The sequence below is a fragment of the Danio aesculapii genome, chromosome 25, assembly GCF_903798145.1.
Source record: "Danio aesculapii chromosome 25, fDanAes4.1, whole genome shotgun sequence".
In the NCBI taxonomy this organism is placed as follows: Eukaryota; Metazoa; Chordata; class Actinopteri; order Cypriniformes; family Danionidae; genus Danio; species Danio aesculapii.
Window position 1 is genome coordinate 14,039,238 of NC_079459.1, and position 16,611 is coordinate 14,055,848.

A 16,611-nucleotide genomic window follows, 5' to 3' on the forward strand; every position below is an offset into this window, starting at 1 on the left:
CTTTATTTGTATAGCGCTTATACAATGTAGATTGTGTCAAAGCAGCTTCACATAAAAGGTCACAGTAAATAGGAACAGTGTAGTTCAGTTTGTAGTGTTTAAGTTCAGTTCAGTTTAGCTCAGTTCAGTGTGGTTTAATAATCAAAGGTGACTTTGAGGTGTATGCCTTCAAATCATGTCCAATCAACTGAATTTACCACAGGTGAACTCCAATTAAGCTGCTGAAACATCTCAAGAATGATCAGTGGAAACAGAATGTACCTGGGCTCAATTTAGAGCTTCACAGCAAAGGCTGGCAACAATTTCCAAAAATCTTTTTTCACATTGTCATTATGGGGTATTGTGTGTAGAATTTTGAGGAAATAAATTAATTTAATCCATTTTGGAAAAAGGCTATAACATAAACAAATGTGGAAAAAGTGAAGCGCTATGAATACTTTCCGGATGCACTGTATATGTATATATTATATTATATTATATTATATTATATTATATGTATGTATGTATGTATGTATGTGTGTGTGTGTGTGTGTGTGTGTGTGTGTGTGTGTGTGTGTGTGTGTGTGTGTGTGTGTGTGTGTGTGTGTGTGTGTGTGTGTGTGTGTGTGTGTGTGTGTGTGTGTGTGTGTGTGTGTGTGTGTGTGTGTGTGTGTGTGTGTGTGTGTGTGTGTGTGTGTGTGTGTGTGTGTGTGTGTGTGTGTGTGTGTGTGTGTGTGTGTGTATGTATGTATGTATAGATAGATAGATAGATAGATAGATAGATAGATAGATAGATAGATAGATAGATAGATAGATAGATAGATAGATAGATAGATAGATAGATAGATAGATAGATAGATAGATAGATATAAAACTTTTGTTTGCAATTAATCGCAATTAATTATTTAACAGCACTAAAATATAATATTTTAAAGGATTACTCGGGCAGTAATTAAAATATATTTTGTGAGGCCTGTGTTGCTTAAAATTTACTCCATGCAAAGTCTAAAGATTTAAAGAAAAAGAATAATAAAGAATAAATTGCTATGACAAAAATTAATAGTAAACTGCATACACTATGCAAGATATGTTCCCTTAAAAATGTTAATTATTTTGTAACAACTTACTCATGTGCCCTACCTTTGATGTCGATGAAACGGTTGAAGAAGCGAATGGGTTTGAGGGAGAAAAAGTGAGCCAGATCCTTCATGCCCACTTTGAAAGGGTTTCGGTCATCCAGTTTGAGGTGTGTGTGCACAGATAAGCGCAGGTCCTTCTCGATCTCTTTACACAGCTTATCTAGCAGGTGCTAATGATTAAAAAAACTACAATTAATATTTGCTTAATTTGCAAAATCACTACAAAACATTATATATATAAAACCTCATTCAGGATTTCCATGATCTCAGTGTCATAACACTCCAGCAGTTGGTCACATGACTCCATGTGTTTGGCATGTAGCATGGTGGGCACACAGTCTCTCAGAGCACTGAACATGTACTAGAGAAAATATATTCGATTATTAATAAATTATTTAGTTATTTTTTTAAAAATCAAGTGAAAGGTTGTTTTACATGAATTCTGGCAGCATCCACAGCATTTTCATACACGTCATCCAGGTAGATGGGGAAGACAGTACGATGCCAGTACAGAAAACCACAGTCGCATTGCACTTTGACTCTAAGGAGAAAGCATATCCCATCATGCACTTGTAAAACCAAATTAACACCTGCTCTTGCTTATTGTAGCATTGCTAGCTGAGCAAATGTAACTCACCGTTCTCTTAGTTCACTGATTAAGTCTAGTTTTTTCAGCACAAGCTGTAAAGGCAGGAGTTCTTCATCCTTGAAAGTTTTCTGTGTAAAACAAACAAAACGGAGCAACATTCAACAAAACAGAAAAAAACAATACAGGACATAAAATAAATCCAAACACATAAAAACAAAATGCTATAAATCAAAACAGGCCAGAACAAAACCACATTTAAAAAAACTGAAAAAAAAACAATAACAAAAACATAGTACAGAACATGAAAGAAATAAAAACAAAAAATAACAAATAAAAACAGGTCCGAACAAAACAAAACAGAACTTATCATTTAACAAAACAGGAAAGAACAACAAAAAACAGTACAGAACATAAGAGAAATAAAAATGCATACAAACAAAAAATAAATTGTAACAAATCAAAACAGGTCAGAACAAAGCATTTAACAAAACATAAAAACAACAAAAAACACAGTACAGAACATAAAAGAAATGAGAGCACACAAAAACTAAACAAATGTACACAAGATGTACATTTGAAGATGTACTTGAAACAAGTCAAAACAAAACATTTAACAAAACAAAACAGAAAAAAAAAGCAAAAACACAGTAGAGAACATAAAAGAATAAAAAAAAATAACTAATCAAAACAGGTCACAACACGGTACAGAATATAAAAGAAATAAGAACACACGAAAACAAAATATAACATAAAACCTAACAACATAAACATCAAAGAAATCCGAAATAGAATAGAAAAGAAATCCAAACACACAAACAAAACCATAACTAATCAAAACAACTCAGAACAAAAACAAACTGTTTTGAAAAAAACAAAACACGTAAACAGCAAAACATGACAAAACAGACACTAGAAAGAAATACAAACAGAACCCACAAAATAAGCAGAAAAAACAAAACACACAAACAACAACCAAAACAACACAGACCCAAAGAGAAAAGTATAAAACAAAACCGAACACACAATTAAAACGGAACAGAATTAAAGGCACGGTACATAATTTTCCCCACTAGAGAGCATCTATTCACAACAAACAAAGGTGTAGTTTAATACCACCGTGACATTCACGCGAGTTGTCATCTTCATTACATCCTACCGGACTCCAGGAGATATCAAAAACTTTGAAACAAGACTGCTGAAGAAATTGCGCAATGAACCACCAATTATTATACATTATTCATATGTTTTACGCAGCTGATGCCCTTCCAGCCAAACCCCATACTGGGAAACACCCATACACTCTCGCATTGACACACACATTCATACACTACAACCAATTTAGTTCATCCAATTCACCTACAGTGCATGTCTTTGGACTATTCTAGTGGTTTTTGGATATTTTAATGAAAACTTTTAAGCCTTTAAAGCCTTTAAACAAAACAAAACACACACAAAATACATAAAACAAATCTCTTGGCATTACGCATCTTGAAAATGTTAAATAACCTGAATGTACCGTTCAAAGTCTCAACATCTTTACTCACCATCTGAGTGCCAACACTGAGAGCCAGAGACACGATCAATCTCCTCTCTTTGGTGCTCGGCCCATTCAGAGTGTTTTCGGCCAGAACCAGAGCTGACAGCACATCCAGCCTCTGCTCGCTGTACTTTTTATCAGAGATCACTCGTTTCTGAATGAAGAAGAAATCCTGTCATTGTCCAGAATACCTGACCTATAGTGCTAGTTTATGAGTAATGCTACCGTACCTTAGCCGTAGAGATAGCGATCAGAGCCTGAGACTGTAGCTGTTGTGTGATGTGAGACACTGAATCTGCTACGACCAGTGAGCGGCGGTGGAACGTATGCTCTACAGCCTGTGCCAAACAAACACCAATATATACACTTCCTCATAGAATACAAAAGAGTTCCAGACATCATGAAATTAGCGTACTAGCTATAGAGTTGAAATCAAAATGATTAGCTCTCCTGTGAGCTTCTTTTTTAAATATTTCCCAAATAATGTTTAACAGAGCAAGGAATTTTTTTTTCACAGTATTTCCTATAATATTGTTTCTTCTGGAGAAAGTCGTATTTGTTTTATTTCAGCTAGAATAAAAGAAGTTTTAAATTTTTAAAACCATTTAGAAGGTCAATATTATTACCCCCTTAAGTAATGTTTTTTTTTCAATTGTCTACAGAACAAACCACTGTTTTGCACAATGATTTGCCTAATTACCCCCATAAGTTGCCTTATTAATCTAGTTAAGCCTTTAAATGTCACTTTAAGCTGAATACTAATATCTTGATATCTAGTAAAATTTTATGTGGCATCATGGCAAAGATAAAAGAATTAAGTTATCAAAATTAGGTATTAAAACTATGACGTTTAGAAATCTTTCCATTAAACAGAAATTGGGGGAAAAAATATGTAGAGGGACTAATAATTCAGGAGAGCTAATAATTCTGACTTCAACTGTATGTTGGACACTACATAGTGAACTAAAATTAGTACTGCCTGTAGTAAATGTGCACTCTGACCTGATGCGGGAGAAAAGACAAAGACAAATAAAGTCATTTTACGAAGTCGTATTTTTGGTGCGCAAAAGTGTTCTTGGAGCTTCATATGTATACAGATGAAACACAGGAATATTCTAATAATGTTTTTTTTTTTTTTTTTTTTTTGCTTTTTCTGTTTATGGAGAATCAGAGAGCTTTGAGATTTTATCTAAAATCTCTTCATTTGTGTTCTGAAGAAAAATGAGGGCATTGAATTAATTAAATCAACTTTTGTAAGCTGTTTAAACAGACACGTGTGTAGGTATATTGTGGTCACTGTCACATTGGGATGATGTAAAGACAAGAAGTCTTTTTTTGTAAATTTCCTGATGTTAAAATAGGATCCAAATCCCAATGATTTTGAGGCCCACCTCAACGTGATGCAAGAGTGCGATTTTCGCCGCCCACCGAATTGATTGGCAGGCGCCATGTTTCTATAATAACATGTCCACAGAAATTCTTTTTTGGAAATAAACTAGAATTACAATATTTGTTACAACTCTCTGTGATGTTTGTAAGCTTTATAAGTTTAAAATGTTTTTATTACAGAGTATGTTTGTATAAAATTCTCAACCGCTATAATCACCAAGATTGCCTGGTGTCCGTAACCGCTAATATGTCTGTGTGTATTGCAAACGGCATTGGCTTGAATAAACTCCATCACCAATACGTCATATGAACTTACTTGGTATTTTTGACTAATGAGCAGTATTTCAGCTTCAGCCTTATCCTCATACCTGTCAACCTTCCCGTTTTTCCCAGGATTTTCCCGTATTTTACAGATCTATCCCGCTATCATGCCGTAAAGGTATTTTTCTGTATTTCCAGTTTTTCTCTGAAGGGTGGTAAACAAACATTAAAGGGCACATAGTTTACCCCTTTTTTAAGATTTAATATTAATATTATGGTTCATCTGAGTGTGCCAGTTTAGGTTCAGTTTAAAACACAATTCAGATTGTTTTATTATAATGTGTTAAATGTGTCATTTTGGGGGCGTGTACATAGCTCGCTGTTTTAGGGGTGTGTTGCTTCACATAAAAATTAGTTTTAACTTCCCGCCCAACGTAACAAGGGGTGGAGCCAAGAGCTCCCCCGATTTGTGTTTGGCAGCAGACAGGTAGACAGAGAGAAGCAACATGAGTGAGAGGACCAGCATTCAGTTGTACATGTACGACTCGGACACAGACCAAGCAGAGAGTACAAAATCATTTGTGTCTTTGTATAGTTTTACAGCCAACTGTTTGCTAGTTTAAAGTTCCGAGCTTGTACACCGAGACTAATAACCATGCACACTGAATTCACTTTGACTGAGGCACTGGATGTGCCGCTCAGAGCCGCGACACAGCACACCAGACACGCAGATTCGCATGTTATTTAAAATAAAACTATTCAGATAGCGCTCTGTGGTGCGGCAGAAATATGAAGTGTCCCGAGTAGTGGCTGGGGGCCACAGACAGCTGCCGACTTGAGGTGCCGGTGTGTGTACCCTGATAGAAACCTACGTTTAGAATTCTGAAACGCATGGCGTTGCGTGTCGCTGAGCGGAGCTTCTGGTGTGCGATCTGCAGGCAAGTTCTTTATTTTATTTTTAATTGACGGACGCGCATGTGAGGCAATGCGCTCGCACTTTCCAGCTGCACCTAGTTAAGATCACAGGGAGACCGCGAGAAATGCAAACGGCTGAAGTTTAAGGTAGACGCAATGAAAAGTACACATGTTAGCAAACCTACCTAAAGTTACAAACAATAATTCCGATGAGGGGCGACGCAAAGGCGCAGTAGGTAGTGCTGTCATCTCACAGCAAGAAGGTCGCTGGTTCGAGCCTTGGCTGGGTCAGTTTCTGTGTGGAGTTTGCATGTTCTTCCTGCGTTCGCGTGGGTTTCCTCCGGGTGCTCCGGTTTCCCCCATAGTCCAAAGACATGTGGTACAGGTGAATTGGGTAGGCTAAATTGTCCGTAGTGTATGAGTGTGAGTGAGTGTGTATGGATGTTTCCCAGAGATGGGTTGCAGCTGAAAGGGCATGCGCTGCATAAAAATGTGCTGGATAAGTTGGCGGTTCATTCCGCTGTGGCGACCCCAGATTAATAAAGGGATTGAGCCAAAAAGAAAATGAATGAATTCCGATGAGAGCGATCATGTGATAAATGCTGATCTTGTGTTGAGCTCAATGAGCCTTGCATCTAAAAATAGAGCAAGGGTGTTTTAGTGATATTGCTTTGACTCATGCTGAAAATGGCGGACGTGAAACAAGAAACTGAGGATATGGTGATTCTATTTCATTATAATAGCTATTAATTTTAATAAGCTGAACTGTTTGCTAATGTATTTGCTGCTAATGTATACTATTTCTTTTGTAAATAATAATAATAAAACATATTACTGACCGTTTAACTGTTTGTTTACAATGAAACTGCTCCAAATGAACATATTTAGTAATTTGGGGATTTTTTTAAAGGGGGGGGGGGGGGTGGAATCCCTTATTATGGTGGGCATATCCCTTATTTTCACATACCAATGTGACAGGTATGCTTATCCTGTGCTGTTTATCTGACGTAGTGCATGAAAAAAACAGACACGCACAAGGGAACGGTGAACGGTCATTTGCATTTAAAGCCACAGGCTACAAAAACAGCTACCGTATACTCAGACACCAAAATGGGCAAATTCTAGGAGGCTTTAAAAAATAATCTGATGGGTATTTTGAGCTGAAATTTTACAGACACATTCTGGAGACACCAAAGGCTTATCTTACATCTTGTAAAAATGGTAAAATAGGTGCCCTTTAATTATTAAGAGATCTTTTGTTTTTAGATGAACTAACATTTTAGTGTAAATACCACAATGCATGAAACTGTAGTGCAGACAATTAGTTTCAATTATTGTGGACACTACTATTAGTGCTAATATTACTGTGTACACTAAAGCCAACATACTAGATAGATATGTAACACTCCTATTAATGAACATCAGTGAAGACTGCCTAGCGTCTAACAAACAGTGGACTATGCAATAAGTTTATATAAAATGCAAGAAAAGGCGGCTAAAAATATGTATTTATATGCTTCAAGTATTTGACTCATCAACCCACTTTTAACAGCTCGACCAATCGGCACAGGGCCTTCACCGAGGTCTTGGTCATGGGCCGCTGCATGGACATGTACATATTCATAGTGGTCTTGATGACAGTGCTGATGCTGTAAGCGTACAGTATTCCCTGTACAAATACAAACACATCAGATTATGAAATGCACTGGAAACCCTACAAACAACAATAACAACAACAACAACAACAACAACAACAACAAAAAAATGCACAAAATCCCTACCTGCACAAAGATATTACACCGGTTGCTCAAGTCCTCTGACAGTTTGTCTGGTTTTGGTTCTTTTGATAATATTGATTCCATCTTCATCATCCAGGAGGTCACAAATATGTAGTAGGACTGCATGTCCCTGCACACAGAAAATACCAGTTATCATATTAGCCCTAAATAAATTCCTCATACAAACACATTTAAAACTGAAAACTGCAACTGAAAAAAATTGTAAATTTATTTATACACACACATATACATATAAATACACAGGGCTTGACATGAACTTTTTTGATCACCAGCCACCGTGGCTAGTAGAGTTCCAACATTACTAGCCACTTGCCATTTTCACTAGTCACAATTTTGTTGTTGGGAAAATAGATTTTATTTGGATAGAAAATTACTTGATTGAGATTTTGTGTTATGGCCTCCGCATTCATTTAACTTTTTTGTGACATTTAAAAAAGATTATTGTCATTTATCTAAAATATGAACAGTAGTCTAAAGGTCCCAGATCACTAGTTAACTATACATAAATGGGCAGTTAATCTCATATTAAAGCAATGTTATTGTAAAAAAATGATAACTAAACCATATTAACAAAAATAACTGTAAGCAAAAGAAAGCAGGTGAAAAACATACCGTGAGCGATAATGAAAGGATGATCATGCACACATGGTTATCGTTAGGCCTGTTAATAATCTGTTCAAAGAATAGTTAAAGAAAAGCAGCAACCTTTGCTGTTTACAAAGGGATATATGTACAGTTGAAGTCAGAATTATTGGCCACCCTGAATTATTAGCCCCCGTTTATTTTTTCCCCAATTTCTGTTTAACGGAGATAAAAAATTTTTTTTTAACACATTTCTAAACATAATAGTTTTAATAACTCATTTCTAATAACTGATTTATTTTATCTTTGCCATGATGACAGTACATAATATTTTACTAGATATTTTTCACGACCCTTCTATATAGCTTAAAGTCACATTTAAAGGTTTAACTAGGTTAATTAGGTTAACTAGGCAGGTTAGGGTAATTAGGAAAGTTATTGTATAATGATGGTTTGTTCTGTAGACAGTCGAAAAAAATTTAGCTTAAAGGGGCTAATAATTGACCTTAAAATGGTTTTTAAAAATGTAAAACTGCTTTTATTCTAGCCGAAATAAAACAAATAAGACTTTCTCCAGAAGAAAAAATATTATCAGACATACTGCGAAAATTTCCTTGCTCTGTTAAACATCATTTGGGAAATATTTTAAAAAGGAAAAATAAAATTCGGGTAAATACCCGAAAAATAAAAGGGGGGCTAATAATTTTGACTTCAACTGTATATTTATATATATATATATATAATTTTTTAATCTTGAGCTCTTGAAAGCAGCAGGACTGTGGGCACGCTCGTCGCTTTTTGTACAGTGTATTTCAAAAAGAACCGATCACAACAGTTGCATTTCCTCTAGGCTTCGCGCAAATAAACGGGAATGCTCATGTTTTTTAAAACAATCGCACTCATCACATCACCTGTATTCACCTGCTTTCTTTTGCTTGCACGAACACAATTATTTTTGTCAGTCATGCTGCTTTTCAATTATAAGAATTTTCAATTCAATTCTCTTGCTCGAATATTGGGTCATGCTTTATGTCAAACCCTGCTTTTAAGAAAACTACAATTTAAAAATTATTTCCAACCAGCCAAAGTGGCTAGTGGAAGTGTCTGTCTAACTTCCCACAGCTCAAACCTACACGCATTTGGCGGGTTGGCAGGTGTTACTGTCAAGCCCTGTAAACACATACTAACATTAGGTCAATGTTAAAACATCAATTAAAAAATGTATTCCCAAATGATAAATATCACAAACACCTAATGTATGCCTATGTAAAAAAAAACTCTAAAAACAAAACCAGGAATCTGACAAAAAAAATTATTAAGGGCACTTTAAATACATCCTTAGTTCTTACACAATTTAACATAAGATTTAAGCACTTTTCAGATGCATTTTCAAACTTTTCCAGCAAAATACATGTTTACATAGATATACAGTACATACTTCATACTACATTTAACCAGATCCTGTTAGTTAAATTATTCTTTAAATTCTATTATTCTAAGCAAAAATTGCCCAGCAGTGATACTGCCATTTACTCTATTAAAATGTAATTGACTTGCATCTTAAATGTATCAAAAACATATTATTTTACATCAGCATTTGACCCTATATAAATGCGTTTTATTGTTGAAACTGTTATGTATGGTCCTGGTAAATATGAAGTTTGAATTTTGAAAGTGCAGGCAGCTTACTGTTTACAAATGTAATGTTATTAAGGTAATTAAGTTCTTATTGTAGATAAGGACATGGATTATAATTTTGATTATATTTTTAAAATTGTATTGTTTGTGTACAGCACTGTGGTAAACTGTTGTATTAACATGTGCTTTATAAATATAATGAACACTGAACATTGAAAAAGACAGCCAGATTAGGCTGCAAGCTCTCCAGAGATTAGACTCCAGAGTTTTCATTTTATGGTAAGCCTAAAAGATTTATTTAATTTAAACAGTTAATCATTATTATTACCTATTTATTAACAAATCATTACAAAAGCAATATAAGTACATTTTCAAACACTTTGAAAACACTTGACTCAAAGTTTTCAAGGATTTCCAGAACCCCGGACATCAGAAATATGTGTCTTACTTCATAAGTGTCTGAGCTTTTTGCTGCAGAAACACATCTCTACTGCTGCGAATGCTCTGGAGACTCTTCTTGTCCATCAGTTTAGCTGCCGCTGGAACTTTATTAATCAGAAATGTGTCCGGAAACCAGATTATATTAGCTGCTAATGTCACTGCAGGAACCTGGAAGAGCCAAAACAAATGAGATTTCACTTGAAGAGCTGATGGACGCATTGATCATTCCCACGAGTTAGTGCCCTCACCTTTTTACACACATCCAGCAGGGACTTGTAGATCTTCTTGTCCACAGCTCTGAAGATATGGAAGTGGAGCACAAATAGGCCACAAACACCCGTATATTTATCCCGCTGATCGGTCTCTGATGACTCTCCTGGATAATACAGATGTTTTCAAGTTTTTTTTGTGGTCAAAATGTCTCAAAGTCATTTGGTACAATATTAATATAATAATTAATACAAACCAAGCTTCGACTCAACGTTGGCAAAAATGGTTCTGATATTGTACGCAAACTCTTCTGCAAAGGCACTGTTTTTAGAGACGGATACATTTTCGCCTGGGTTATCAAACCTTTGTTCCACACAAGCCTGCATATATGAGAGAGTGAGAGAGAGAGAGAGAGAGAGAGAGAGACAGAGACAGAGAGACTACATTGTTTAATGAATAAATTTTTTTCCTAATACATAGGTTTTTAGCAATAAAAAACATAAACAACAATAAATAAATGACTTAAAAATTCTAGAAATAAAATAAAAACCTAAAACAGACTTTTGAGATCCATTTTGAGTAAAAAAACATCTACTATTTCTTACGCCCCATTCACACTGACTGGGTGATGACAAGCACTGCAAAACTGAATCTGTCAGCACTGCTTGCTGCAGAAGTTTGAATTTCTCAACTTTTCAAGCAGCAATGGAAGCGTCAGCCAATCAGATCACTTTATGCAAATACCCCAGCTCACACAGTAGCCGACTGCGGACTAATTTTATTGGCTGACTCTGCTATGACAATCACGTCAGCCCGAATTTCAGACATGTCTTCCGTCAAATGTTGAAAATGAATTGTGCGTAAAGGAATCACATTTTAAATCCTATAATGTGTCAAGCCTGTATGAAAAAGAAAACATACAAAATAATAAAATAAAAAATAAACAACACACTATATTAAACACCCCTGACATTTAAAAGCACACAAATTCTGCCACAAACTTCCTACAGTGTTTGATGAATAGCACTTTACCCTAATACATAGTTTATAGCAATAAAAAAAGACAAATAAACAATAAATAATTGAAAAAAACATATATAAATAAAATAAATAAAACAAAAATCTATAACCGCTTTTTAAGATCTGCTTTTGAAAAAAAAAAACTACTAATTGTAAAGGAATCACACTTTAAATCCTTCAAAGTCTTAAGCCTGCATGAAAAACTAAACAATAAAAATAACAAAAAAAACGAATGCAAAAATAAACAACACAACATATTAAACACCGCTGACATTTAAAAGCACAATAATAATTTAGCTACAAACTTCAAACAATGTTTGATTAATAACACTTTTCTCTAATACATAGGTTTATAGCAATAAAAGACATGAACAACACTAAATAAAAAAAAAAATCTATGAATAAAATTAATAAATAAAACCAAAATCAACAGCTCTTTAAGATCTACTTTTGATATAAAAATCTACTATTTCTAAATGAATCACATTTTAAATCCTTCAAAGTGTCAGTCTGCATTAAATAGAAATATAAACAAAATAAAATAACTAAAAAAAAACATATTTAACACCTGTGACATGACACTTCCCTAATACATAGGTTTATAGCAATAAAAAGACAAAAAACAATAAATAGATGAAAAAACGTCTATAAAAATTTTTTTTTTTTAAATTTAAAACAGCTTTTTAAGATCTACTTTTGATATTTAAAAATCTACTATTTACAAAGGAATCACATTTTAAATCCTTCAAAGTCCCAAGTCTGCATGAAAAAGAAAACATAATAATAAAATAACAAAAACAAATAAAAAAATTAATAGCTATGTTAAACACCCCTGACACTTAAAAGCTCAATAATTCAGTCACAAATTTCAAACAGTGTTTGATGAATAACACGTTCCCTAAATTTCCCTAAATAAATGAAAAAAAAATAATCTATAAATAAAATGAAAATAAATACAAGAAAAATCTAAAACAGTTTAAGATCTGCTTTTTTGAAAAAAAAAAAAAAACAAACAAACAAACAAACAAAAAAAAACCCTACTAATTCTAAAGGAATCACATTTTAAATCCTTCACAGTCTTAAGTCTGCATGAAAAACAAAACACAATAATTTTTTAAATAAAAAAATAAACCAATAGAAACATAAATAACACAACATATTAAACACCCCTGACATTTCAAAGCACAATATCTCACCCACAAACCTCAGTAAAAAAGAATCTTTTTAACCAAAATATTATATTTATATTTAATATATAAATTGCTATATGTATATTTCCAATTACATACATATAGTATAATTTTATGAAAACAAGAAATTTATTTTTTTTACAAATACATGCAAATATGTCACTTTTACAAGAAATATTGAATCATTTTATCTATGTTTTATAAAAACTTCAATAGACAAAACATTTCTAAACACCTTTATAAGATTACATCCAAATATATTTTAAATTTATACACACATTAATATTTACAATGAAATATGGATGCTTGAGGTATATTATATCTTTTACTTAAGTATTTGCTTTTAATATAAATATTTACTATAATTGCATATATACAGTTGAAGTCAGAATTATTAGCCCCCCTTTGAATTTTGTTTCCTTTTTAAATATTTCCCAAATGATGATTAACAGAGCGAGGAAATTTTCACAGTATGTCTGATAATATTTTTTCTTCTGAAGAAAGTCTTATTTGTTTTATTTTGGCAAGAATAAAAGCAGTTTTTAAATTTTTAAAAACAATTTAAAGGTCAAAATGATTAGCCCCGTTAAGCTATTTTTTTGAATAGTCTGCAGAACAAACCATCATTATACAATAACTTGCCTAATTACCCTAACCTGCCTATATCTAGTTAAGCCTTTAAATGTGACTTTAAGCTGTATAGAAGTGTCTTGAAAAATATCTAGTAAAATATTATTTACTGTCATCATGGCAAAGATAAAATAATCCAGTTATTAGAGATGAGTTATTAAAACTATTATGATTAGAAATATGTTGAAAAAATATTCTCTTCATTAAACAGAAATTTGGGGAAAAAAATAAGCAGGGGGGCTAATAATTCTGACTTCAACTGTATATATACATTTCTTTGATAGTTCACCCAAGTGGTTTAATAATTTCTTTCATATGTTAAACACAATACAAGATATTTCTGAAAGAAAAAAGGTTAACTTAATTTGTTCAAAATTCTTCAGTAAAACTTATTTTGTGTTCATCAGAAGAAAGAAACTTAAACGGGTTTAGAATAAGTAGAAGATGAGTAAATGATGATAAAATTTTCATGTCTTTAACAATAAGAATTGCAAGAAAAATTGAAATGAAGAAGTATAGAGACAACATCAACCTGAAAGATCATGCTGTCCAACAGCTGCCCCTCCAGCTTAAATATGAGCTTCTCAAAGGGTTTTAGCTTCTCCTCTGGAATGGCAAACTTTGCTGGGTTATGATGGACAGATTTCAGCAACCTTTTGGAAACGATACAGAATTTGAGATAAGAAAATCTCTTCACGGGGTCATTTTAGTAAACTAAAACTAGATTGGTCAAAAATATTTTTGTTAACTAAAATAAAATAAATTCAAAATAACTGAAAAACAAAAAAAAAAAACAAACATACAAAAAAAAACGGTGGATAAAAAAACGAACTGAAATTTAATATTAATTGGCAAAAACTAATATTTTGTTTTAGAATTTTCAAGTAGTCATTCTATGGTGGAAAAATCGGACCTGTGGCTGTTTATAGAAACACCCAAAGATGCATTTTCCAGTCAAACACATCAATCAAGTGCATCATCATATACAAAAACACTTTCAATATAAACCAAAAAAAATCTTTAATATGACTAATATGAAGAAGTTCGTTAAGCTGCATTTGTACGTGGTTTTGGGTTCAGTGTCTGTTCAAACAACTATTTTATTTTTTATTACTAATAGCTAATGTAAGCTGTATAAACACTAAACTTTGGTAAACATTGGAAATGTTCTAAAATTAAAATGAAATGTTCTAAAACTGAAAATAAATTCATAAAAACTAAACAGAAATAGTAAAAACTACAGTAATGAAACAAACTAAAACTAAACTGAAATGTACAAACCTAAAAATAGTACCAAAATAAAAACTAAATTAAAAATACAAAAAGAACTACCATTCGACACGAATATATTTAATGTTTTATCTTCTAGCATCAGCAAAAAAGTTCCACTCCACCTTTTGTACATCTTCCAGTGTTCTTTAAGCGTGGCATGGTTCTCCATGATCTCATCCAGGGTTATGAGGACCACCAAAAGCTCTCCCAGATGTTCATACACTGTCTGATTGTACAAAAAAGAAAGAAACCATCTTCAGAAAGCAGTGAAGAAGCATATTAAACTGTTAGTTCACCCAAATATTAAAATTCTGTTATTTATTACTCACCCTCATAACTTTAAATTTTTTTGAGATACAAAGTAAGACATTTTAGATGATATCCTGGAGCTCTCTCATCCTCCATATACAGCATATGAGGGTCCCGAAAGTCCAGAAAAGGAACAAAAAACATTCCATGTGCCTACAGTGGTTGAACTGCAAATATTCGAAGCTCTAAGGACACTTTGAACGCACAGCCGGATTTGATATGGAAGACATTGACCAAAAAGGTTGCTTTTACGGTGTTTTTGGTGGACAAAAGTGTTATTGGAGCTTTGTATGATAATTTACAACTGAACCACTGAAACCATATTAAATGATTTGACACAGTTTTTTTTTTTCTAGAAAGAGATTGATTCATGCATTTATATAGTCACGCTTGGACTATTGTAACTCAGTTTATATGGGTATAAGCCAATCCTATATAAATCGCCTACAAGTGATCCAAAATGCAGCTGCTAGGCTTCTTACTGGCAGCCGTAAATTTGAACACATTACCCCATCCTGTGCTCCCTAATCTGGTTGCTGATATGTTTTAGAATAGTTTAAAATTTGACTTTATGTTTTTAAGGTATTTAATGGTCAGGCGCCGCCTTATCTTTCTAATCTTATTACCGTTAAAATATCTGACAGATGTTAAAGGGCGTTGAACCAAAAAATGTTAAAAGTCCACAGATCCAAACTAAAGAAAAAAGGAGAATGGGATACCTATGTCTAGTATAACAATCTCTAATGAATCCTTGTTCAAATGGAAACTCAAACTACATCTCTTAGAAAAAGCTTTTAAATTGGGATCAAATTGAACTTGTTGTGCCTATCTTTGTTTTCTTCTGCATGCATTCATTGTTTTTGTGTTGGTTGTACTGTATGCCGTTTTATATGTTGTCTATTTTTGATCATTTATAACCCAATGTATGTACAGCACAATGGTCAACAACTGTTGTTTTGTTGCGCTTTATAAATAAAGTAAAAAGTAAAGTAAGAAAAGGTTTGAACGTCTCGCAACTTTGGATGAGAGAGCTCTCAGATTTCATTTAAAATATCTTCATTTGTGTTATGCAGATAAACAACCGTCTCAGGGACAATATGAGGGTGTGTAATTGAAAAACAGAATTAACATTTTTCGGTGGACTAACCCTTTAAGATGGCAAAGAAAACATAGGTAACGTCACCTGAAAGTGTACACCTGTGGACTCAATGATTTTTGTTGCACCCCTGAATAAAAAAAGCAAATAATTCAGCAATACTGAATTCACGTAACGCTACATGATATTTAAATATTTGACATTTCTCACTTGCTGCTGTTGTACAAAGCAGCTAACTGATGAACCATGTTGACCACCACCTCAAAACATCGTGACACAAAGCAAGACAGCTCCTGGAACATAAAAGAATTATCGTTAATGTTTATTTAACCCCCACCTTGTTTACATTTGATGCTGTGGTTATCTACAAAACTGTATTTAATTGAAGTAGTTTTATTTATTAGATTTTTTTTATTGTTTAGGAACTTTTTCTTATTTTGTTGGAAACTTTTCTTTTTCTTTATGTTTGTGTTGTTGATAGTCACCTATATGATTGAATTCTTTGTGCTTTAAAATCAAAAACTACAATAAATACAATATTTAAAAAATGAATAAATAAATAAAGTAATAAAACGTGTGTTTTATTTTAGAACGTGTGTGTGTTTTATTATATAA

General features: G+C 33.2%; 1 protein-coding gene across 1 annotated transcript in view; it reads right to left on the reverse strand.

The window, feature by feature from the left end:
- washc4 (WASH complex subunit 4) overlaps positions 1 to 16,611 on the reverse strand; it is a 45,616-nt gene that overhangs the window by 21,732 nt on the left and 7,273 nt on the right. Inside the window, exons 7-21 of the mRNA XM_056452429.1 lie at positions 16,207 to 16,289; positions 16,084 to 16,126; positions 14,714 to 14,817; positions 13,852 to 13,972; positions 10,736 to 10,859; positions 10,518 to 10,645; positions 10,277 to 10,437; positions 7,591 to 7,717; positions 7,353 to 7,478; positions 3,475 to 3,582; positions 3,252 to 3,398; positions 1,756 to 1,835; positions 1,554 to 1,659; positions 1,363 to 1,479; positions 1,120 to 1,288 (exon numbers count right to left, since the gene is read on the reverse strand). Coding sequence (XP_056308404.1) covers positions 1,120 to 1,288; positions 1,363 to 1,479; positions 1,554 to 1,659; positions 1,756 to 1,835; positions 3,252 to 3,398; positions 3,475 to 3,582; positions 7,353 to 7,478; positions 7,591 to 7,717; positions 10,277 to 10,437; positions 10,518 to 10,645; positions 10,736 to 10,859; positions 13,852 to 13,972; positions 14,714 to 14,817; positions 16,084 to 16,126; positions 16,207 to 16,289 — 1,744 coding nt within the window. The remainder of the gene's footprint in view (positions 1 to 1,119; positions 1,289 to 1,362; positions 1,480 to 1,553; positions 1,660 to 1,755; positions 1,836 to 3,251; positions 3,399 to 3,474; positions 3,583 to 7,352; positions 7,479 to 7,590; positions 7,718 to 10,276; positions 10,438 to 10,517; positions 10,646 to 10,735; positions 10,860 to 13,851; positions 13,973 to 14,713; positions 14,818 to 16,083; positions 16,127 to 16,206; positions 16,290 to 16,611) is intronic.